We start from the raw sequence: 22,860 nt of genomic DNA, 5'->3' as shown, positions 1-22,860 counted from the left end.
TGTTAGAGATTTGCATATTAAGTTTTATTCTTGTTATGATAAATCTAGTTCAGAAATTAATCGTGCAGTTGTCTAATTTTCCAACACTGATCACCGGCGTACGGAGAGCAGGAGGAGGTTGTTGTGGGCACGAAGCGGGCGACCTGCATCTTGTGTGCATCGCAGAGGTTGCAATGGAATCCGAGCATCGGGGCGTGCGATGGAACTCGTGGAACCTGCGGCTGAAGCTGCGGTCGGAGATGAGACGCCGCCAGCGCTTGCAGATGTGAGGGCGGCGCGGACGAGGCTCGCGGGCTCCTGCGGTGGGAGGCGGAGGAGGATCTCCTCGACCAGCTCGTCCATCAGCTCCGGCGGCGGCGGCGGCGCGAGCTTTTGATTGGCTGTGGTGATTGGTGAATTGCAATCGAGTTGCGCGCGCGCGACAGGATTATGTACGTGTGGTCGGGCCTTCTTTCTAGGCCGCCATGAGCCTATGCTAAAATAGGTCAATGAGGCCCACCACGCTGCCGCCGATTGCCGGATGGGCCCAGGATGTTTTGCTCTTGTCGTGTGCCGGCCTGGCGGGGGGCGGCGACGTGGCGGCGGGGCGCCGCCGCAGCGGTTTCGCCGTCGCGAGCCACCGTGCGGGTGCGGCGACGAAGGGGAGGAGAAGCCGTGGCGGCGGTGCGCAATTGATGGAGAGGCACCGTGCCTCCTGCCTCGCTTGCCACCACCGCGCGGGCGCGCTCCAGGTGAACACCCGTCCTATACTCGATCCCATCTCTCTACATTTTCTGCCTGATTCTAGCCTTCTCCGATTTGAGATTGGAGAGTAGGTCAAGCTGTCACTCGAATCACTTGCTGGGCTTGCTACCATGATTAGATAGGTGGCAGATTCGATCTAGGCGTTAAGGACACCACCCACCATCAGGAAATAGGGGAAGCTTGAATACAATTTATTATAACCAATTCAACATTCACACCCTATAGGATTAGCAATTGAGCTTGTGCTAAGAACTAGTACTAATTCAGATGTTTTACAAGACTGGGTTCAATATGGCATGTGACCTTCAGATGGACCGAAAATAAGGCAACAAAAGAACACTAGATCGACAAGTCGCTAAGCATATATGCCATTACAATTTGGCAATTGTGACTCTGCGTTGTTCTTGACAGCTGGTTCAGTCTAGAAATGATTTTTCTTTCGAAGAAACTATAAAATATTATGTGGGTGAATTTTACTTAATAATTTACTTATGGGCTAAGCCTATATGTTGACCAATCGCAAGTAGCGAAACATGTAGAATCTGTCCAGTGTAACCTCAAGGAAGAACTAGAAGGCAGAAGCTCAATTATGGGGAAGACCCAAAGCTTCATAGAAGTTTCCTGTTTCGCTACCACAGTCTCTGTGCCGCACATTGATATGTTAAATCTCTTCCTGCATTGTTTTGCTTTCTGCTTAGAAGATAGGTGCTGAAAGCGATGCACATAGCTTCTGCTACCTTGTGATTTTGCTGAGCAGGAACTTGACAGGGATGTGGACATTTTTATTGTCTTTTCAGTAACTGTTGTCAACGAGCTTCAGATAAGATTCTGGTTGTTGATAAGGCTTCGACTCATGAAGTTTGACCAAGACTAAGCTAAAGATTAAAGGAATCTTATCTATGCAGCGTGCTGTGAAGCCATAGCATTAAGAATGCATAAATGCCCTTATCGTGGAAGACTTAATGCCATATGAAGATTTGAGCAGTTGTCCAGCTGAGTGTGACATATCAGGAACATTATTCCCCCTGCTTCGATGAGGATCAGTACAACTGTGACACCTCCGATCTTTTCGCAATCTCAACATCCAATTCGTTCCAGGAGGCTTGGCCTAGTAGCCATTGCTGCATGCTGATGCAGTAAGAAGTTTGCTAAGCTAAGGATCGTGCATTCCATGAGTAATGCGTTCTTCGGAAAACTTCATGTTGTCTGACTTGTATCCTTGATCAGCATGTAACTCAACCGCTGAATAGACTGCATATGCAGGTTTCTTATGGCAGAAAAGGTGGGTTCAACCGTTGTTTCAGTAGGGCCGTGAGCAGAGTCCGACCTGCTGCTTGGTTCCGTTCGGCTTGAACAACTTCATCAGTGTGCTGCAGGTCTGGTTCAACCAAGTTAGTACTCCCTCCATTCTCTTATAAATGACGTTTTAGACAAGTGTTACCTTCAGCAGCAAGGGGGTATAGGTAAGGACTATGTATTTCATCAGTAACTTGAGCATTCCTGTCTCTCTGTTGTGTTCATTCAAAAGAGTAACCCTAAAGATACTGCATTTATAGGTTCCTCATGGCTGAAATGGTGGGCTCAGCAGTTGTTCAGGAGGGCATGAGCAGAGCTTTCTCATTCATGTTAGGCAAGCATTTGGAGAAGGCATCCGAAGGCCACAGTGCAGAGAGGCTCGAGATGGCACTCTCTGAATTGGAGTTTGCTCTTGAAAGGACCGCAAAGCTGCCAATCACAGAGGCCTCGCTGCTTCGCCGCAGGAAATTGTTGAAGCGTGGCTACGTTGAGGGTATAGATCTGCTCAACAAGCACAAGCTGCAAGGCCACCAAGAGAGGCCAGGGGTAAAGCGTAAACGATGGATTACTTGTTCTAAGAATCTGTCCATCTCATCTTTTGGTGGGCTGAATACGGATGGTGTTAGGAGATTTGAGTGGTTCGCAGATTGCGCGGGCAAGTTTGTAAGAGATGTGGAGTCTGGATGTTCTCTCCGGCACCACACCTTCTGCAACCCTCTTGTCAGGCATCTTCTCAATGGGAAAGCTCTCAAATATGAAATGGTTCAAGGAAGTCAAGTACGTGAATTTTTCATTCGCCCTGCATTTTTAGGAGAGCGTGGTGTAGAGGCATCACTGCATTTTCAGTATATGGATCGCAGTATGCCAGAGAAGAGCTTCCGTCTACTGTTGTGGCTACGAGTATCAGAAAGCACGGACTTGGTTGCGATTGCTATTAGATGCACAGAGTCATTAACATTTCTGTCGAAGCCTGCAGCAGAATCTGCAATTGCAGAACTTACCCTACTACCAAATGTACTGGACAGTGCCTATGCTATGCCGTGGGTTGGCAATAACGAGCTCTATGTCCTAATAACAAAACTTTCTCGCCAAGATCCAGTATGTTGCACGGCAGATGGGCAGGGCTCTAGCAACATCATGTTGTCAGAGTTATCACAGATATTTCCAGAGCAAGTCATTGCATTCCGTTTTGAGTCCTTAATTTCAGCACCAAAATATTGCTCGAGTTGCTCATCTGACGGCTTGTGTTGCACCAAAGTACAGCCCCCAACTCTTCTGCTGTCAGCTTCTTTCTGGCCTCATACAGAGCTCATGATAGAAGCAACGGAGTTTAGACGTGGTAGCCTAGAAGAAACAAGCAATATGGCAAGGAAAGTGGCAATGGAGTGTCTTATCAGTCAAAAAGAGCTGAAGGAACATACAGTGCGCTGGGCCTCCAAGCATGGCGCTGCATTGTTTTGTGTGAAGTCAGTTCCCCATACTGCAAGTGTGCGCTGCCCAATACCTGAAGAGCTGCCAAGAGAGAAGGCAATAGAAGGTGGAGGTAGGTCACCTTTTTGTAAATGTCATGGATCACAAAGACAATAATGTGCCCTATGTATAGTTTCTTCACCCCTAGCTGCTAGATGACTGTGGTATCTTTAACTTTGCATCACTTGTAGTAAGTCATTTTTGTATCGTGTTTCTGTTGCTCAATGTAAAATGAAACTTGTTCCTGGTTGAGAAATAAAATTGCTTTGTTTACCAACTAGCTGCTCAATAAAATTGCTTTGTTTACCAATTATATGTAAACATCGAATTGCAGTTTGATGTTCAATACAATACACTTCCAGTTTTAGTCAGGGTAAAGTTGCTTAAACATTGACAAATCACAAGTAGTGAAATACATACGTGTCCACTGTAACCTGAAGGACTGGAAGGCACAAGCTCAATAATGGGAAGACCCAAAGCAGCAGAGAAGTTTCCCCTTTCGCTATCACAGTTGCCATGTCAGGGTGTTGATCTGTTAAATTGTTGCTGCATTGTTTTGCTTTCAGCTTAGAAGATTGGTGCTGGAAGCGATGCATGCAGCTTCTGCCACCTTCTAAATGCTGGCTAAGAACAGGCCCTTGACAGGGATGCAAACAATTTTATATACTCTTTTCAGCAACCATTGTCAACTATCCTTCACATAAAATTCTGGTGGTTGATAAGGTCCAACTCATAATGTTTGACGAAGACTAAGCTAAATATTAAAGGATACTTATCTATGCAACATGCTTACAGGTTCTGAAGCCATTGCATTAAGAATACAAAAATGCCCTACTCGTGGAAAAACTTAATCTCATGAGATTAAATTTTGAGCAGTTTTCCAGCTGAGTGCAGCACGTCAGGAACATTCCCCTGCTTCGATGATATTGCGATCTCAACATCGTATTCGTTCCAGGAGGCTTGCATTGGGTAGTCGCTGCTGCATGCTGGTGCAATAAGAAGTTTACTAGGGTAAGGATCATGCATTCCATTAGTTATCATCTAAAAGTGCATTCCGTTAGTAACGGGTTTCTCAGAAAACTTCATGTTGTCTGACTTGTCCCCTTGGTCACCAGGTAAAATCAACTCTCAAAATAGATTGCATATACAGGTTTTTCATGGCGGAAATGGTGGGTTCAGCCGTTGTTCAGGAGGCAGTGGGAAGAATATCTTCTTTCGTGTTTGGAAAGCGCAAGGGCAAGGCCTCCGAAGGACACAGCCTCGAGAGGCTAGAGATGGCCCTCTCTGAATTGGAATTTGCTCTTGAGAGATCTGCGAAACTGCCAATCACAGACGTCTCACTGCTTTGCCGCAGAAAGGTGCTCAAACATGCCTACGTTGAGGGCAGGAATCTGCTCAACAAACACAAGGGGCGGTTACAGCAAGAAGGCCAGGAAATTGGACGGGTTTGTCGTGGTCTAAATCTGTCCTTATCTCTCATTGGCCTAAAAAAGGACGAGTCACCATGTTTGAGTTGCTCTGATGTTAAAAGGTTTGAATGGTTTGCAGATTGTGCCAGCAAGTTTGTAAGGGATATGGAGTCTGACTGTTCACTCCAGCAATACACCTTTTGCAACCCTCTTGTCAGGCATCTTCTTCAAGGGAAAATGCTCGAATATGAAGTAGTGCAAAGGGACCTCCTGCGCCGTTTTCATATATGGCCCATAAGTTTGGAAGAGCGTGGTGTGGAGGCAGAACTAGCCTATCGCTATGATGATCGCAAGATGCCACACAAAAGTTTCCAACTACGGTTGATGCTACGTCTCTCAGAGAGCACAGACATAATTGGAATTGCTATTGAATGTTTGCAGTCTTTGGCATCTCAACACGTGACGAGATCTGCAATGGGAGAACTCACTCTACTGCGTGATTTGCAGTTTGGAAAAGACATATCACATAAGTATGCTCTTCCATGGGTTGGCATTCAAGAGTCACATACCCAAGATACTTGGATTTTTCGCCCGGACCCTATATGTTGCAAATCAAACGGGCAGGAATCTTTTTCCAACAACATCATCTCGTCAACATTCCCAGAGCAAGTTATTTTCGTCGCTTTTCGATGCTATGTTTCAGCACTGGAGTACAGCCTATGCCATAGCTCATCTGTTGAAGCAAGTAGAAATGCCATGAAAGATAGGGCATCGCCTCTGCAGGTCACATCCTGTTGCGCGCCTCACTTTGGGGAAGACCTGCAGCTGCAGGAAAGCAGCTGGGCGCACGAGGTGCTTGGTAGCACATTCAAGCACAAAATTGGAAGCATTCAAGAAATGGATGAGATGGTGAGAACAAAGGCAGCCCGTCAGCCGGAGCAAAGCTATTCAGCGCTTTGGCTATCTGCTCATGGATCTGCATACTTCTGTGTGAGGAAGTCATGCAGTGGAATGGCTCGTGTGCCGGAACCCAACGGCAGGTCCAAGACCCGGAGAGCTGCAAAGTGGAAACGTTAGAAGATTGAGATGATCTGCTTATGATTGCCCTACAAGAGATGTTTCAGCCTTTCAGGGTTCTATCGTTAATGTCTCTTAATAATTTGTTAGGGTCACAATTCGCGAATAATCAAGAAAAAAATATGTTTTATGTATGCTGTTTCTCCCTCTAGTCACTAGACTAGAGGTGAAGAACTACGTGGACCTCTGGTGTTCGCAAATCATGTACGATGGTTTAATTTTCGCCAAAAAAAATCATGTAAGATGGTATTATTTACTTTTTAGTATCTTGTTTTGCTTTTCTCAATGAATGTAACGCATGCAGACCACGAGGAAGGGGCCGCCGTGGCAGTCCCGGTGGTCGCAGCCGGCCACGGCACAAAGCACCGCAACGGTTTAGTCCGTGTACCTGATGTCGAGCTTCGGCAGCTCCTCCTGGTGACCCGTGATCAGATCCCACACAGCGAACTTCCTGAACGACTTCATGATGACGACGCGGCCGTGGCGGCAGCCGCGGACCGACCAATTGTGGTCGTCGTACGCCGGCCTGCGCAATGGGGGTGCCGCCGTGGTGGGGATGAAGGGAGGGGAATAGGTCGGGCACCCGACGCAGTAGAAGAAGCCCAGCAGCGAGGCGCCTCTTCTTCCTCTCTGTGCTGGCGCCTGTCTGCCGCTCGCCCAACCGCTGAGGCCCCGACCTGGGGCGCGCCGTCGCGTCCGCTGCCCATTTGCCCGACCGTCACCCTCCGTGGCCCCAGCTCTCCATGCACCGCCGCATACCCTACAGCTTGCAGCCCGGTCGCGCTGCTTGCTGCCATGCTGACCACGCACAACCCCCTTGCCTGGTCATCAGTTTCAAAAGCATTGCATCTGGTGCTTGACTTAATGCATCGCTAATTTAATTCAATTCATCTCTTCAATCGAACTCGTTCCTTACCCAATTTTAGTTCTAAATCTTTAATTGAATTTTCCCTCATTTGATTCATCTCTTGAATTGAACTTGTTCCGCTGAGGAGCTCCGGCTCCACGGTCGCGGCTGGATTGCGCTGCTGGCGGCGGTTATGCTCACGAGGCTGAAGGCTAGGGGGACGGGGGCGAGCCTCCGGCTGAGTGGTTGATCGTGACGACGAGGTTGAGATGCCGGTGAGCTCACTGCGGCACCCCGTCCAAGTCCGCCGCTTCTGCGGCCGCAGCATCGCCTCCGCCCTCCCGTCACCACTCTCTGCTACAGATATGCTCGGAATCCTCCACGCGCCACCACGCCTTGCATTCGCCACTCACCCTGTTGATGCTCGCATTTGCCGTGTGCGCTGTCGCGGCACCTGCCACCGGCTGTCCGTTGGACCTGCCGCTGCCTGCGTTGGGCCATGAACTGCCACCAAGGTTCTAGATTTTGTTTTCACTTATTTTTTGATCCTCACCAAAATCATCAAAATTCATGAAATTTCAGCTGAAATCTGGATTAAAAAATAACCTTTCGGTGAATAGTACCGTCGAAAAGACCTAAGATTTCATGAAATTCACAAAATTTCGGTCGAAATTTTAATCACTACCTGCCAAGGCCTGCGTTGGGCGAGTGACGGTGGTTGAGAAAAAAGAAACACCAGAGTTACGGCCTGCACCCATGGAACAATCAATTTTTGTGTTCCATGCGATGCAGGTTACTCCATCTTTTTGCATCTCGTGGGAATGGCCTAAAACTCCAACCAGGCTACCGAACATGGCTACTTGCAGCCCATTAGCCTGGCTAAGCCCCGAAGGAACAAAGGCTCACATGAGTATGACACCATAACTGGTAACCTTGATGCAAGTGACAATATGCTATCCTTGAACATTGACGTCGCTAATTGAATAGATTACTGACTCCCAAGTCCCAACTGTGTTATACAACAGCTGCTTTGCAATTCACATTGCTGGTATAATAAAGAAATTCACGATCAGGTCATCAGCTGAACCTTGCAGATTTCATGCTGCACGGCTGTGCTAAGGTACGCAACCTACATAAATGGCACCTCTTTTTAATGAACTTTTTTTTTCGTGACCGTTTTTTTAATGAACTTTGAGGAGCTAATTCTCTGGAACATGCTTTGCATTGAGGGGCTAATTCTGAAACATGCTGACGGAATACTCAGGCCATTTTCATCTTTCAGAATGAACCAAGCAACAGCTAGCATATGCATCCAAGTGTTGTACAAACAAAAAAAATGAGCATCAAAGCACCAAGTCCAAAAAAATGAAGCTTAAATCAGTACACGAACCCCCTGACAGCATCCTTGCCTACAGAAATTGTACTGAATCTCAACATTTTCAAGGTGTATTCTAGAGGGAAAAAAAGCTGAAACAACCAACCTCGTTCAGGAAGTAAAAAGCTTAACTCAAGCCATCAGATTCAACTTTCAGCCAAAAGAACCAAAATATATGCGCAGTTCCGAGAGGACTCTCGTAACCCATTAATATAACACTAACCAAAGTAAGATGAACTCTAAACCTCAGACATAGTTTTCACGGTCATGATCATAAACAAATACAGAGGAAGAACATCAGGTCCATATCTGACTATTGTGACTTACGCTACAAGAAATTAAATTAACATAATACTGACAAACATTTCAAAGCATCAGCCCTTTAACATGCCAACAGGGGAAGATTCAGCTTGGCAGATTTGAAAATTTTGACAGGTACTACCATACTTCAGCTCAGCAGCAATTAATTTGTCTCTAATGGTAATGGAAATTTCCCGCAAGCACAATCTGAGAAGTACCAAGCATACAGGTTAAAGTAATTTCATAACTTACTATATATACAACTTTGTAAGATGAAATAGTAGTGATTCCTACTGTTTTACATATACAAGAGATCTTAGTGAAAGAATGTACAAACAAAAAAAATACTAGAACATCAACTTGTGGTTGATAAAAAATCATCAACTAGTACTTCCAATGCGCACATTGTCAGTATCAAGTAGATGACCAAAAACAAGATTAGCTGTGATGTTGCATTGTCTTTGTCAGATGTTCATTTTCAAAAGCAAGAGTAGCATTTATTCCCAGAATTAATTTATGTAAACATCAGGACAACGAAACTTTCACAAGGAAAATAAGGTGTCACCGCTGGCAATGGCAATCAGCTGCTAGTGCAATCTGAAGCGAGATCAATATATAATACAGAGTTATGATCATAGTAAAATAACACACAAGCTAAAAGGCCATTAAAAAAGTGAGCTAATGGCTATCATCAGTGCAATTCAAAAGATCCACAAAGTCAGGTTTCACAATGTGAAAGAATATTGCCAATATCAAGAATGGTCCCCATGAACAGGTTGGACCTGACAAAGAATTACATGTGATTTTGCATTGTCATATTTTCAGTTTTCTTAAGCACATGCCTACAAATCAGCATCAGTACACAATATATAGAGGATGTACAATATATGCAGGACTCAAATTAACAAGCAAAGTTCCAGAACCATACCCGGTGTGTAGAAGCTCATGAAGGGTACGATGGGATAGTAGATCTCAGGCTCGCTTATCTTCTTTGCCAGTCCTGAGTTGAGCTCGATAATGAATATACCAACATCCGTGAACATGAACATGACACGAGTACTCTCGGCAAAACCAATCACAACAGCCTTTGTGAAAGGGTTATTGCCAACTGGTAACAGAGTCCGAAGCTCGAGCACCCTGCACTGCACCCATCCTTCAACTCCCTCTGCGTTCGCCTTCCTCGACCACAGGTAAAGGCTCGAACCGCTGATGCCAGCGATCCCAAGCAAATTGTCCTCGGTTGGCACGAGGTAAATGCCCTTGTCGTACATTGCCGGCGGGTCAATCACAGACAAGTGATGCTTAACCAAGTCATACTTGAGAATTCTGGCACTCATCGTAAGCATGAAGAAGATTGCATCTCCGACAAGGACACCACGACTGGGGTTGATGAAGTCATCAACGGCGACGTTAGCAGAAATCGACGCTCCCCACGAACCAACTCGCGATGAGTACACGGACACGTGCACTGGCCCCTCCGCGCTGTCTCTGCCAATCCAGACCACGAGGAAGGGGCCTCCATGGCAGTCGTCATGGTGGCATCCGGCCGCGGCGCAGAGCACCGCCGCGGACAAGGACCTGTACATGAAGTCGCCGCCGCCCAGCTCCGTCTGACCACCGGTGATTGGATCCCAGACGGTGAGGTTCCTCCCACCCTGCATCTTTTGTAGGAGAACTCGCCCGTGGCGGCAGTCGATGGCGGACCAGGGGTGGCAATCGAACACCGGCCGGGGGAAGGGGGAGGCTGCCGTGGTGGGGACGAAGCGAGGGATGGCTCCGTCGCAGCCGGAGCGGGAGAAGAAACCAAGCAGCGGAGGGGTCCGGTGGAAGCGGCGGTACTGGCGGAGGAAGGCGGCGTCGGTGAGGAGGCGCCGCCAGAGCTTGCAGACGAGGGAGGCGCGGAAGAGGTGCCGGGGCTCGCCCGGCGGGAGGCGGAGGAGGATCTCCGTGACGACGTCGTCGATCAGCTCCGGCGGTGGGCGCGGCGGCGACATGGCGATCGTGGTTGCTGGGCGTTCAACCATGTTACGCGACGGGCGTTAATAACCTCTCAACGTGACTTTCTTGGATTTTTCCTGCAGATTCCCCATCTTTTTCTTGATAGGTCTGTACTTCAATGGACTTTCTCTAGCCCACGGTCGAGGTCCAGCAACTGTTTGAGTTGTTGCATACTTCATTGTAAACAATTTTTGTAAGATGGAACATCAGATAGATTCCTCAAACCAAAAAGGCTAGAAACAAATTAGTTAATGATTTCTCCGAGAATTTCCCAAATGTTTGTAACGTTAGATTTGTGATGTCACCTTCAGATTGGCCAGATATAAAATATGAAAACATATGAGAGCAACAAATGGGATTAATAGGATATGGTTGAGGAGGAATAATTACACTTTAGGCCGTAGGATACAGAATTACAGATATACACCTTGTTCGTCGCATCTCATAACAAATGAGGTCAATTGATCATTCTCAAAATCTTATTAAATACTGAAGGACCAAGAGAAAGGACCAAGAGAAATAAAGGAAAGTTTGAGTAAGAAATAAAGAGTAACCCGTCGTGGTCAATAAGTCTCTACCTTATTAAAGAAGTAAGGCTTATGCCTCTTTTTTTTCCGTCCCTCATGGTCATTTTACAAAAAAGTCCCTCAACTTTTTAGTAATCAACCCGCAATCCAAATGCTGAACAAATGGGGGCTCGGGTGGAAAAAGGAGGGGGGTTAAACCGAAACAAACGACCCCGCCGGGGTCGCAGCAGCCCACTCTCGACCCATGCAGTGCCAAGGCCGGCCGTCACGCGCCCCCTCCCTCCAAGCTGCACCCCGCGCCGGGTCTGGATCCGGTGGGAGTGGGCAGCGGCGGCGGAGAGCAAGGAGGGGTGTTGGAAAGCAGGGAGAGGCGGAGTGGGGAAGCCGGGCGGCGGGGAGCGAGGGCGGGCAGTGAAGAGGTTGTGGCGGAGTAGCAGCGGCCCACGCTTGGCCCGTGCAGCGCCGTGGTCGGCCGGCACACGCCCCGTCCCTCCGAGTTGTGCCCCGCGCCGGATCTGGATCCGGCGGGAGCGAGCGGCGGAGAGATTGGAGGGGCGGTGGAAAGCAGGGAGGGGCGGAGTGGGGGAGCCGGGTGGCAGGGAGCGAGGGCGGGCGGCCGGGAGCCTAGTGTGCGGGCGGCCGTAGTAGATGGGAGGTGTGCGGGGTGCACCTGGTGTGCTGGCGCTGCCAAGCCCGCCATCCACCTCGCCACCGCAGCAACAACAGCCTATGCTAACCATGAAGTTCCATCCTCGACAATCCCAGTGTGAGCCGAGTTATGCGGGTGGCCGGTTTCTCCAGCGCCGCCGTCAAGACCAACCTCGAGGAGGAGAGCACCACAGACATATCCTCGACATGGATTACGGCGGGAGGGAGCATCCCTTCGCCCAATGTGTGAACAGCTAAAGGGAAGCCCCGCCCAAGTACACCAAAAACGCACCAGATCAAAAGGGCATGGGCTTGTGTTTTCTCATGTACTCACATTGGCCATTCTCATCAATGCGCTCAGTGTTGTACGTACAATGAGATCAACTTGATCTCAGTGGTGAATGTTATAAAAAGAAGAGGGATGAATGAACCCATAAATCGCTTATACAGTTGTCCACTATATTGCGGATTCGCTTATATAATCCTCATATACTTTAAGATTAAAATTAGAATGCTTGCATGGTACGATATATTATGCTTCTACCTATTTTTGTTACTAGGAATCACTTGCTTAAATAAAAGTGTAATAAGTATGAGTAGAAAAAGTATGTTAAGTCAAAATTCTATTGATTTTCTAGCAAATGTATAGAGATCCGTTATAATAAAATATAGTAGTAGAAATATAAAAAATACACGAGGTTTAGAAAATACAACCACATTTCACCGTAGCAAAACGCACGGGCATCTTGCTAGTTATATTTAATTTGTGCAGTTTAAGGAAACAAAGGGTTAGTAACTGAGATCATTTATTACTCTGTCTATCTTCAGCAAAGAGTGTACCCTTAGTTATGTCCTAAGTCAAACCATCTTATGTTTGATCAAATTTATATAAAAATATATCAATACTTTTGATATCTAGCAAGTTTTATTAGATTCATTATGAAATATATTTTCATAGCATACATATTTAGTGTTATAAATATTGATACTGTTCATTGTAAACTTGATCAAACTTAAAACAGTTTGACTTAAAATAAACCTAAAGCGACACTCTTTGCAGGATGGAGCTGAGGGAGTAAGTAACAAGCAGGTAGATGTCATGATCAACTAATGTATCTCTTCTCGCCCAACAAGTTCTATGTAAGGTTCTCACGTACTATCAACAAATACATCGTCTCTTCAGCTTTTAGATTTTCCATTGGTTAAACTAGGGTTTGTGGGGATCAACAGCCGCAACATTAGACCTTAACCACATCGCAAATTATGGCAAGTGGAAGCTCCCTAGCTTCTGAAGATATAAGTGGATGCATGAGCACAGCAGGTTCAGTCTGCGCCGGCTCCAATTCCTCTCTGAATGTGGCAAGTGACCAAGTGTCACTGTCAGGACTTCTTCACGGAGTTGCCACACTTGCCATAGTGCGACTGCGAGGATGCCGGCGGCAGCAGCAGTAACGGTCAGTCACGCACCGCCGCCGTGGGCGCCGTAGATGACCCACGAGTTCGCACGACGCCATGTTCCCGACCGTCGCACGGCACGCCGCGGAGGCAGTGCCGCTCGCCGTGCGCGCGTCCACCTGGACGTCTACTACGCCGCGGCGCATCGCGAGGCCAACGCGGCGGCGAGCGACGTGACGCACGCGCTCGCCCTGGCAGGCTGGCACCACCGCCGCCGGCGACGGCGGACGCGCACGCCAGGAGCAGTGGCGCCACGCGGCGGGCAAGGCATGTCCAGGGAGAGCCTCCTGCAATGCCTGGCCTCTGGCGCACAAAACAAATCCGCCGCATATACTATATGCCTACACTTTTCAGTATCCACGTAACATAAACGATGAGGCACCTGGCCATCATCACCTCCAGTATCAAAGGTATATTAATCTTAACATCTTTGTGACAAATATAAAAAACGAAATACACGACTGATCCAACATATAACATATCATCACTGATACCAGACACGTTTATCTCGTTCCAGAATACAACAGTACTTACCCAATATTGGCACATACAGTCAACAACACTGATACATTCAGTGATACACGTTTACTTTGTGCCTCAGCAAATAACAGTATCCATTTCCGCAGGGCGGGGGACGCATGGTAGCCTTTTCTATTCCCCACCATGCCTATCTTGTTCTTGGTCAGTCGTCGGAAACACTAGGTTTCGATGTTAACCTCTTCGTCCTCAGTTGCTTCATCATCAAAGGCACTGGATTTTGCGGGCTTGCCGTTGGACTTGCTCTTTGTTGCTGGCGTTTTGTCCTTCTCAAATTGCAACGACTCAAGCCCCTTCATGGACAGACGCCTCACCCGCTTTGAGATTGGCAGTTCAGCTGGGTCTTCAGCAGCAGAGTAGTTCACTGCCAGAGGAATAAAAAGCCAAGAACATTAATTCCCCGTGAATGAAACAGTTACCTTTTACACTGAAGGTATTACTTACAAACAAAACGAAATGATCAGGTTTTCAAGATTCTATCCCTGATCCCAAGTGCTCTGGCGCTAGGAATGCCACTCACACCAGTCTGAATATGCTGTAACCTCTAGTTTTTCGTTGGTGCATCATCATAGCTTCACAACATTTATATCTAGTTCCGTAATTTTCTATGACCTAACCTGAGGACCAAATTCCTGTCAATTTTTCATCATGGTGGATGCATGACTTAGTTTTCCTAGTATGGTAGTCTGCAAGTTCCTTTATGTGAATACAAAACTAACCACACCGCTAGCAGAGACTAAATGGAAAACAAACCATAGGCACAAGCAGGACTATATTGCAGAGTCAAAGCAACCGATACAAGAAATTGCAAAAACGAATACCTTCCATTGGGCTTGATGCCATAGGAATAGCTTGACCATCCTGTACAGCAGCCATTGAGGATGGGGAACCAGAATGGCTGCTATCCTCCAACTTTGATGAGCTTTCAAGGCATTTCACTGGCTGCTCATCAGGAACATCTGGCGAAGGAATTGCTGGTAAGAAGACGATCTCATCCACTGAATCCTCCACATCACTGAACATTGCATTCTTCTCAAATGTCTCAATATCAATATCAGCATCCTCGTCTATTGATACTTCCTCAGCCTGCATAGAGGATTTACGGAGAAAATGCTCAAGTTGCATGCCATGAATAAGAATAACAGTTAAAAAGACGAGTAGAGAAATTTTATTCACCTCTTCTTCACGTGGGTTCAGGTCAAACTCGTCCTCTCGTTCAGCATACTCTTCATTTTCTTCTAATTCTTCAAAATCAGGAGCAAACGCACTCCAGTTCTCCACATGCTCTTTGGCCCAAATGTATACAAGGCCTGTTACAGATACTGTAGCAATTGTAGGTTCAGCAGGATGCCAGGCAAGATCAATGACAGCTTCCTTTGGACCATCAAGGATCTTTACAAGGGGCCCTGCTTGGTCCCATATTTGCAACCTGTGCTCACCTTTGTTTGCAGAAGCGCCAACTATCCACTGACCATTACCACTGAAACATGGTGTCTTCCACTGTGTCTTGGTGATGGAATCAGAAAGTTCACAGGAAAGAATAAGGCAGCTAGCACCATTTACTTTTAACTTATCATAGTGACTTTCATAGTCATTACTGTTGCTGCTTATGTTTCTAATCTCCTCTCCAGAACCTTTAACAGGCAGAATATTCTTGTAGACTCTAATGACCCGATCATTAGAATTTGTCAGCAGATATCGGCCATCCCGACTTAAAACAATATCCTTAACAACAGCTCCACCAGGGATCGGAATTACTGCATGTACCTGTATGCTTTTTGAATCTACGATCAAAATTTCTCCCTTGGAGTTGCCCACATATATCAGATCCCCATGCTTATCAAATATTGCAGCTGTTGGTGTAAAAGGTGGGGTACCATCCGCAAATTTATTACGGGGATTATGTGCAGAGGGGTTACTGTTCTCAGATACAGAAACAGGGAGAAATCTGGTACTTCCGGTATCCAAATCAACAAGTAGAGGTGCAGAAGACAGAGGACATGCCAAACAAATAGATGGTGTTGGACAACTAGGTTGAAGACTGGCATGCAACGGAGTCTTCTCAAGAGTTATTCGGGAAATCTTTTCCCCAGATGACACATCCCAAAGTGTCAATGACTTGTCAGTAGCAGAGGCGAGCAAACGGTGGCCATACTTGGACCAGGACACACTTGTTATAGATGCACTGTAATCTTTATCATGAAATTCTCTTGCTAGCCCCTTTGTTTCGAAGTCCCAGATAACACAGCTACCTTTTGAGCATCCAGCTGGAAATATGTACTAGAAGTTGTTATTGACCAGTGCAAAAATATTTCAAGGTGACCATCCAAAGATTTGCATTTCAAAAACAATGTTGACATACATATCACAAGTTTTGCAGGAATGCAGCACCAACCTCATATAGAATTAATATTAATATTATTATAATAAAGTAAACAAAGCTTCTGGATTTAACGAATGTACGCAGCATTCCCTTTTTCACACCAGCACTCTGTATCATGGTATTGCAATAGCCAAAACCTATTGAGCTATGCCTTGGCCAAAGTGGGCCACACGCCCTCCTCCTCGCCGCCCCCCCCCCCCCCCCCCCCCCCCCCCCCCCGAGGATGTCGCGAGCAATTGAAGGCTGATCGATTGGCTGCATGAGACTTTTGTGCATCCTGTTCTCGTGCAGTTTGGTTTTGCTAGCACCAAACTGCCAAGGTAGTACGAAAGAGTCCCAGGAGAATGGATTTTTGTGCAAGGGCAGGTTGTTTTGGTCTGATGGATGCAAATTTGACGCATCTAAACCTGATGTTGTTATATTTTCCAATGCAAATATGAACTAGGGCACTTAAAACTGATAAAATTTGAATAAGTAGCACACGCATTGGCTTTGGTCGAATTGCCCCCCCCCCCCCCCCCAAGCATTGGTCCTAGCTCCTCTACTGCTGCTAAAGTGAACCACAGAAAACTAAAGGTGCATACAAAGCGCAAGGTTCCTTGCTAATTTAACACAGATTCTTCACTCCCATTCTCTGGCACCCATCAACAGAACCCAATATCCAGTACACCTTCTGTTTTGGTGCACATGATACAACTTAGTGTGATCACACTATGAGGAAAGCATGAGTAAAAGGTTAAAAGAAACAGTTTGTCCTGAATTATAGATTGTGGTCACCAAATGTTCCACATTGACAGGAAAAGAAAATGATGGTGATCTTTTCATGTGTTAGAGTAGGAAGAATAGATTGGGTATAATGGATGGATTGTATAGCATTGAGACCTCGGTCGGCATATATAGAGGACAAAGACTTGGGGGGCAAGGCTCTCCCGGATACATATGACAGCCTACGATACGTATATCTACAACTATCAAATATACTCTAACATCCCCCCACAGTCACAGCGGGAGCACCACAGACGTGAGACTGGAGAAGAAGCTGAAAGTAGAAGACAACAGACTGACATCCCCCCCGAAGTTATAATGTCGGCGTGGTGCGGATGCTGCGACTGGAGAGAAGACCAGCAAGTAACTCATGCGGATGATAGCCCCCTTTAAACCGATGTCGAGGTAGCCTAGACAAGGGTGAATAGCCATGGTCGAGGATGTGCGTAGGGTAGCCGTGGTCAATGTAGCTATCGAGGTTGCCGAAGATGAGGGAGACGCACATGAAGCCGCGGGCGCACGAGGAGGCGCCGTGAGGATGGTGGCGCGTAGGGGAAGACGCCAAAGACGAAGACGGTGATGCGTCGAGGCAATCGTAGAGGAGGGTCGATGCTGAAATCAATACAGTCTAACCACCGGGCGAGACATTCCCGGGTTTGCCAGGCCTAGGAACACATAGGGGATGATGGCACGCACCGGTGTTGCCAATACCGGATGTGCAAGGGAGAGTGCACAACCAGGCGCCGTTGTCTGAGGGACTAGAAGAGAAGGCCTCCATGGCAGTCGCGGGCATAGAAGAACGATGAGGTAGAAGATGCCGAAGCAGCCCGTAGTTGTTGGAGTAGATGAACGAGGTGGAGATTATACGGCGACGCTGGCGACGAGGTAGTGCTGGATGAAGTGAGGAGGCTGACTCGGATGATCTGACGCAAGGCTTGATGATCTGGATGACGCGGCGGCGGAGCTCGAAGGAGACGGCGAAGAACTCAAATAGCCTAATGAAGACCATGCACGTAAGGCACAACGACGAGGTCGTTGATGTGGTTGGTGGCGGTGAGGATGCAACGGTGAAGGAGACCACGGGTGGCGCTGCTGCTGCCCGAAGAGGCAACGCAGCGGTAGCCCTCCATACTCGGGGAAGAGGTGCGCAATACAAGGACAAACGTCACTTGAGCCAGGTGGATCACGCACATCGGCTGATCAGATCAAGTATGCGGGCGAAGTCGGCGGAGGCATCCCGATCGCTGGAGCCGACGACAAGCCGGCAGAGGTCGACATACGGACGAAGCAGCGAGGAGGGCGATGCACATGGGCGTCCCCTAGGGCGCCGTCCATCTCGCCAAGCTGCACAGTCGGAGATGAGGCAGGAGCTGGTGAAGTCAACACCGATGTCAAAGTAGAGGCGAGAGGTCAACGGGCGATGGGCGACGCAATCCCGATCTCTTATCATGCAAAAGAAGAAGACACATTTTCTTCTTCATGCATTAACGCACAGGAATGTTGCCACAAAAGAAAAAAAGGATTAGAGAAGGGGAGACGAATGACGGCGAAGGCACGTCCTGGCCGGCGCGACCCACCATGCAGGCACCAAAGGTCCAAAGCGAGCCTGCTATGGGAGCATGGCTCCAGACGAGCGAGTGTCGCCCAAGCTTGCGGCCCCTGACGGTTGAGGCCACGGAGCCCAACCCAGCGGTGGATGACCCAATGGCGATGTCTCCAATCTGCTTTGCTGCTTGACAATGCTTGAAGAAGACGGATCAACGGATCCGTTGAAAAAATTGTGGCACTGCCCCTGGCGGAGATTGATCTCCCCGGGGGCGCGCGGTGCGGAAGCGAGCGACGGCTAGGGTTTGTCGCCGAGAATTAGAACCTAAACTCATGATACCAAGTAGGAAGAACAGATTGGGTATAATGGATGGATTGTAATGCATTGAGGCCTCGGCCGGTATATATAGAGTACAAAGACTGGGGGGGAAGGGGGGCAAGGCTCCCCCGGATACATATGACAGTCTACGATACGTATATCTACAACTATCAAATATACTCTAACAGTTAGGGAAGCCAATAGCTGCAGTAGGGGCCAGGCAATCCACTACAACTATCAAATATACTCTAATAGTTAGGGAAGCCAATAGCTGCAGTAGGGGCCAGGCAATCCAACTGGCCCTGCCAGTAAAACAGAAAAGAAAGTGCCTAGCCAGACTAAAAGAAATTGCAATCTATGTTAACCAAAATAAACTTCAGCAAGTAACACCAGTCAAGAAGTATAAAAGAAACCAGCATGTTCTATATGAACTAGGAAGATAATTACACAATTCACTTGAATTTACTTGAAGACTAACAAGCTCAAATAATTACCAGCAAGAAGTGTCCCTGTACGGTTAAACGCGATACATTTCATGGTACCATGCTGCAAGTACTCCTCAATTATCTCCGGAAATTCCCCCTGATATGGATCTACAAGAATACAGAGAATAGAGCACTTCAGTATCTCAGAGATATTTCAACACGTTTCTTGTCAACATAGAAATAAAAAAAACACAATATATGCTAAAGTATTTCACAGATATATGATTAACTTCCTCTGATAAATTAAGGAAAAAATGGATCTGTGCATCGATTGATCGCGCCCGTTTAGAAATATGATACTTAGTGAAAAAATTTCCATCCAACAATCATCTTTTCCGTTGCATTGCTTTGCTATCTTTCTACATATAGCACCTCTGCGTCCCTACCACACACACCGCCGCACCCAACACCTACACCTGAAGCATCTGCATCGCGGCCCACCTCTACTCGAAGCCACACCACAGCAGGTCACCTCCATCTGAAGCTGTCACGCCCCAGCTCAGCTCCACCCGATGCCGCCACACACCGTACCACAGCATAAATCATGCCTGTGCCCAAAGTCACCGCCGCTCACCAAACCACACCACAATTTCAAAGGATCTCCTCTTCCTAAATTGCCTCCCTCGGTTAAGTGCGGCAAATCAAACTCCACCTTGCCCAAATCACCTTCATGCTGCAGATCTGTGCTGAATTGAACTCCTCCCTACCCAAAATAGGGCAACATGCTATAGCAAATTGCACATAGAGCATGCTAGCACTCTGCCGAACAAGCACATCGCGGCGACAGCTAGGGACGGATTCGATTGGAAAATAACATAGATTTGTTTTTGTTTGCTCCCTAATAAAGAAAAGAAGGAAGTAATCCGAGGCCAGATAGATCTGTGCTCCTAGGGCCAGGAGAGGGGAAGGAGCGGCGATAAGAAGTGACGAGCGGGAGAGGGCATGGCATGGTGTCAAGACAGACCTTTGGAGTCGCATGGCGGTGACCCTGGCATGTCGCAGCGGCGGTTCTTGGCAAAGACAGCACGGAGGAGGAAGGACTCAGTCGAATGCCACTCGAAATAATAAAGTAGGAGGAAAGGCAACAGGTTGGCATATCTTTAAATAGCCTGAAATTTTGTTGGTATTATTAAAATAAACCGAGGCAGATAAGGTATTCTAAAATTGCGATATCTCGGTGGCACAAATCCAATTTCCCCTAAAATAAAAACTTGGCCAGCTGGGGAATGACCTCCCCAGGACATTGTCCCAAAAAGGTAAATGAAACCTTTACCATTGGTCGAAAAAACCCCGAAACCCAGCTTTTGCCAGTGAGGAGATTTTCTTTTCTTTTCTTTTGCTGAGGAGAACCCAAACCTGGGTTTTGCCAGTGAGGGGATGATTTTGTTTTGTTTTCTTTTGCTGAGGAAAAGGAGTTGAACGAACTACCGACCTGCAGCTTGCATCCTTGCTGTGTGTTACCACTGCGCTATGCGCATGGTCTCAACTTCCCCTGAAATACTACGTTTCTGCAGACAACATATGCAGATTAGAGCCTACTAACATTGAGGTGGGTACTTGAAATGGCAAAAACGAATTAGAACCTTTCTAGTCCGAGCGTTCCAATTTCCCCTGAAAGGCTGAAGCAATCACTCATGACCAGCTAGCAACCTCTTGGGGTGGGGAAGACAAAGAGTAAATCGCTCATCGAAATCCGAACCTATACAAGTCCTAAATCACCTAAACGAGAAGAAATTCGGGACCGAACCAAACCAGCCCTAATCCCCTCACTCATCCCCCCTAAAACCCTAAGATTCCACCTCCAATCAGCGGAAGGACGACCCGAATCCGCGACACAGCCCGCCCCGAACTCGACGGAATCATCACGGCAACCGAATACGGCCAAATCCCCATGAGAATCGGACGACAACTCACCGACGATGGGCGCGTTCATCGCGCTGCAGCCGCCGCCTCTCGCGCAAACGGGAGAAGTCAACGGGACTTCCCATGTCTATGTGTCGCGCAGGTCCATAAACGGCCCACCTTACGGCCAGCCCAAACTAGCAGCTTATTTAAAAAAAATTGCTACAAAATGGACAGCCCAAGCGGCCCAACCCTCAGCATTACCAATTCATTGTTCTTATGGATTTATTATGACTTTTTTTTCCTCTTTGCAACAAAACCAAATAAACGGCAGAATTTGTTCAACACTTGTAAGTTCTTGATTCAATATTTCTCAAAACCAAATAAAACATTTAGGTTATATTAGTTCAATATTTTATGTGAAGAGTGTTGAAATAGTATATATTTAAAATGTTCAATTAATTCTTTCAAAATGTTTCTCGGGTAAATTAAAAATGTTGAAATAGCATAGAGCCATATACTAAATATTGAACTAGTGCATTAAAATTTTTGTGATAGCTTATTCAATACTATGAACTATTACATTCGAAATATCCAAATAGGACATTGTAAATGTTGGAAGATTTAAGATAGAAAATACATATTAATTGGATCATCTTTTTTCTTTTGCATTAATTCTTAACAAGATCAGGATTGAAGCAGAAAGCATGAGATGCCCAATTTGTGAGGAAAATACAATTGAAGTTTGAGATTTAGGTTAGATTCCATCAAGTTTGACATTCTACCTAACCATTTCCAATCGCATAGACAGATCGATCAACACAAAAGAAAGATAAATGGACCGTAGAATTGGCGGAGGAGAAAAATATAAATGGGACGTGCAAAGCAAAACGCCGGCTGGTGAGCTATGAGAAAACACTCTACTCATCTAGAAGCCAACAGTAGCACACTGAGGGATGGACTGTTGCATCTTCATCGCGGTGGCAGTTTTCCATTAGCAAGATCTGCAAAGATGCGATGCAGAAAATTACAACCATGGTATAGCTCAATTGATGTTTGCACATGTTTGAGATATGTACTTATGGATGATTATAAGAGAAAGCTTGGTTCGATGAGTAGTATATCGCTAAATTTCTATAGATATCTAGCAAATTTCAAGAATTTTTTTTAGTAAAACAAATATCAAGAATTATTAAAACTTTGAACCAACTAAAAGAAACCATAGTTAGTTATCTTGGTTCTTATGAGATTGCAAGCTTTCGATTTCATATATCAATTCTCTTACCTAAAAAGTCATGCATCATTTGTACATTTTGATTGCTCATCTGATTAATTATTCATGGATCATGACTACTCAAAACATATAGAAGTCGAGTGGTACTTAAAAATATAAGCGAGTAACTTGGTGCATATGAAACTGCAAGATTCTAATTGCCCAAACCTATTGGTGCTAACCTGGTGCATATGCTTGAATAGAAGTATGTAAATAACAAGAAGGAAGACATGCATGTGTAAGGTGACGACGTTAAGAAAGGCACAAGTGAGTGGTACCTGGAGCGTAGAAGCTCGTATAAGGTAAGACATCATCATCCCATCTTTCGGCGACCATCGTCACCTGCCTTGACTTGAGGTTGAGTGTGAAGACTCCCAAGTCTCTGTCTCTGTCATTATTACCTAAGCATAATAAGACAGTATTTGTTCCTTCTACGAAGCGAATCGTGTCAACTGGGTATAGCAAGCGATGCCATGTGGGGATCACTGTCTCGAGCTCATCAGCAACATTGCGTCGCACCCATACTCCAACCCCATTCAAATCAACTTGCCGTGACCATGTACAG

General features: G+C 46.6%; 3 protein-coding genes across 11 annotated transcripts; 1 reads left to right on the top strand and 2 right to left on the bottom strand.

The window, feature by feature from the left end:
- The first annotated feature begins 1,671 nt into the window (after positions 1 to 1,671).
- LOC117843029 (uncharacterized) lies at positions 1,672 to 6,262 on the top strand. 9 transcript variants are annotated; one of them, XM_072292019.1, is made up of 6 exons: positions 1,672 to 1,919; positions 2,008 to 2,026; positions 2,121 to 2,135; positions 2,301 to 3,583; positions 4,387 to 4,521; positions 4,626 to 6,262. In XM_072292019.1, exons 1-5 carry the CDS (start codon positions 1,916 to 1,918, stop codon positions 4,506 to 4,508), a joined length of 1,443 nt encoding a protein of 480 aa, XP_072148120.1. In that variant the 5' UTR covers positions 1,672 to 1,915; the 3' UTR covers positions 4,509 to 4,521; positions 4,626 to 6,262. The 9 variants fall into 9 exon arrangements, with proteins under 9 accessions (XP_072148120.1, XP_072148122.1, XP_034579477.1 ...); XM_072292021.1 differs by having other exon boundaries at positions 1,673 to 1,919; positions 4,306 to 4,521; XM_034723586.2 differs by lacking the exon at positions 2,121 to 2,135 and having other exon boundaries at positions 1,673 to 1,919; positions 2,008 to 2,120.
- Positions 6,263 to 9,414: 3,152 nt separating this feature from the next.
- LOC140221774 (uncharacterized) lies at positions 9,415 to 10,179 on the bottom strand. The gene has a single exon (XM_072291730.1). The coding sequence runs from the start codon at positions 10,177 to 10,179 to the stop codon at positions 9,415 to 9,417; it is 765 nt and encodes a 254-aa protein (XP_072147831.1).
- Positions 10,180 to 13,844: 3,665 nt separating this feature from the next.
- Positions 13,845 to 21,113, bottom strand: LOC117846573 (protein RBL). The gene is made up of 5 exons (XM_034727794.2): positions 21,095 to 21,113; positions 19,190 to 19,288; positions 14,860 to 15,950; positions 14,505 to 14,769; positions 13,845 to 14,047 (listed from the first exon to the last, which is right to left on the bottom strand). The coding sequence occupies exons 1-5, from the start codon at positions 21,111 to 21,113 to the stop codon at positions 13,845 to 13,847; spliced, it is 1,677 nt and encodes a 558-aa protein (XP_034583685.1).
- Positions 21,114 to 22,860: the final 1,747 nt, after the last annotated feature.

The sequence above is a fragment of the Setaria viridis genome, chromosome 2 (genome assembly GCF_005286985.2).
Source record: "Setaria viridis chromosome 2, Setaria_viridis_v4.0, whole genome shotgun sequence".
Classification (NCBI taxonomy): Eukaryota; Viridiplantae; Streptophyta; class Magnoliopsida; order Poales; family Poaceae; genus Setaria; species Setaria viridis.
The sequence above is the reverse complement of the archived record's forward strand: the minus strand, read 5'-3'. Positions and strand labels throughout refer to the sequence as shown.

Bases quoted from the DNA above. Each gene is read 5' to 3' on its own strand.
- LOC117843029 (XM_072292019.1), top strand. The intron at 3,584-4,386 runs GTAGGTCACCTT...AATTTTGAGCAG, and splicing joins GAAGGCAATAGAAGGTGGAG to TTTTCCAGCTGAGTGCAGCA.
- LOC140221774 (XM_072291730.1), bottom strand. From the start codon at position 10,179: ATGCAGGGTGGGAGGAACCTCACCGTCTGGGATCCAATCACCGGTGGT.
- LOC117846573 (XM_034727794.2), bottom strand. The intron at 15,951-19,189 runs GTAATTATTTGA...ACATATTTCCAG, and splicing joins TACAGGGACACTTCTTGCTG to CTGGATGCTCAAAAGGTAGC. The intron at 14,048-14,504 runs GTATTCGTTTTT...TTCCTCTGGCAG, and splicing joins GGCATCAAGCCCAATGGAAG to TGAACTACTCTGCTGCTGAA.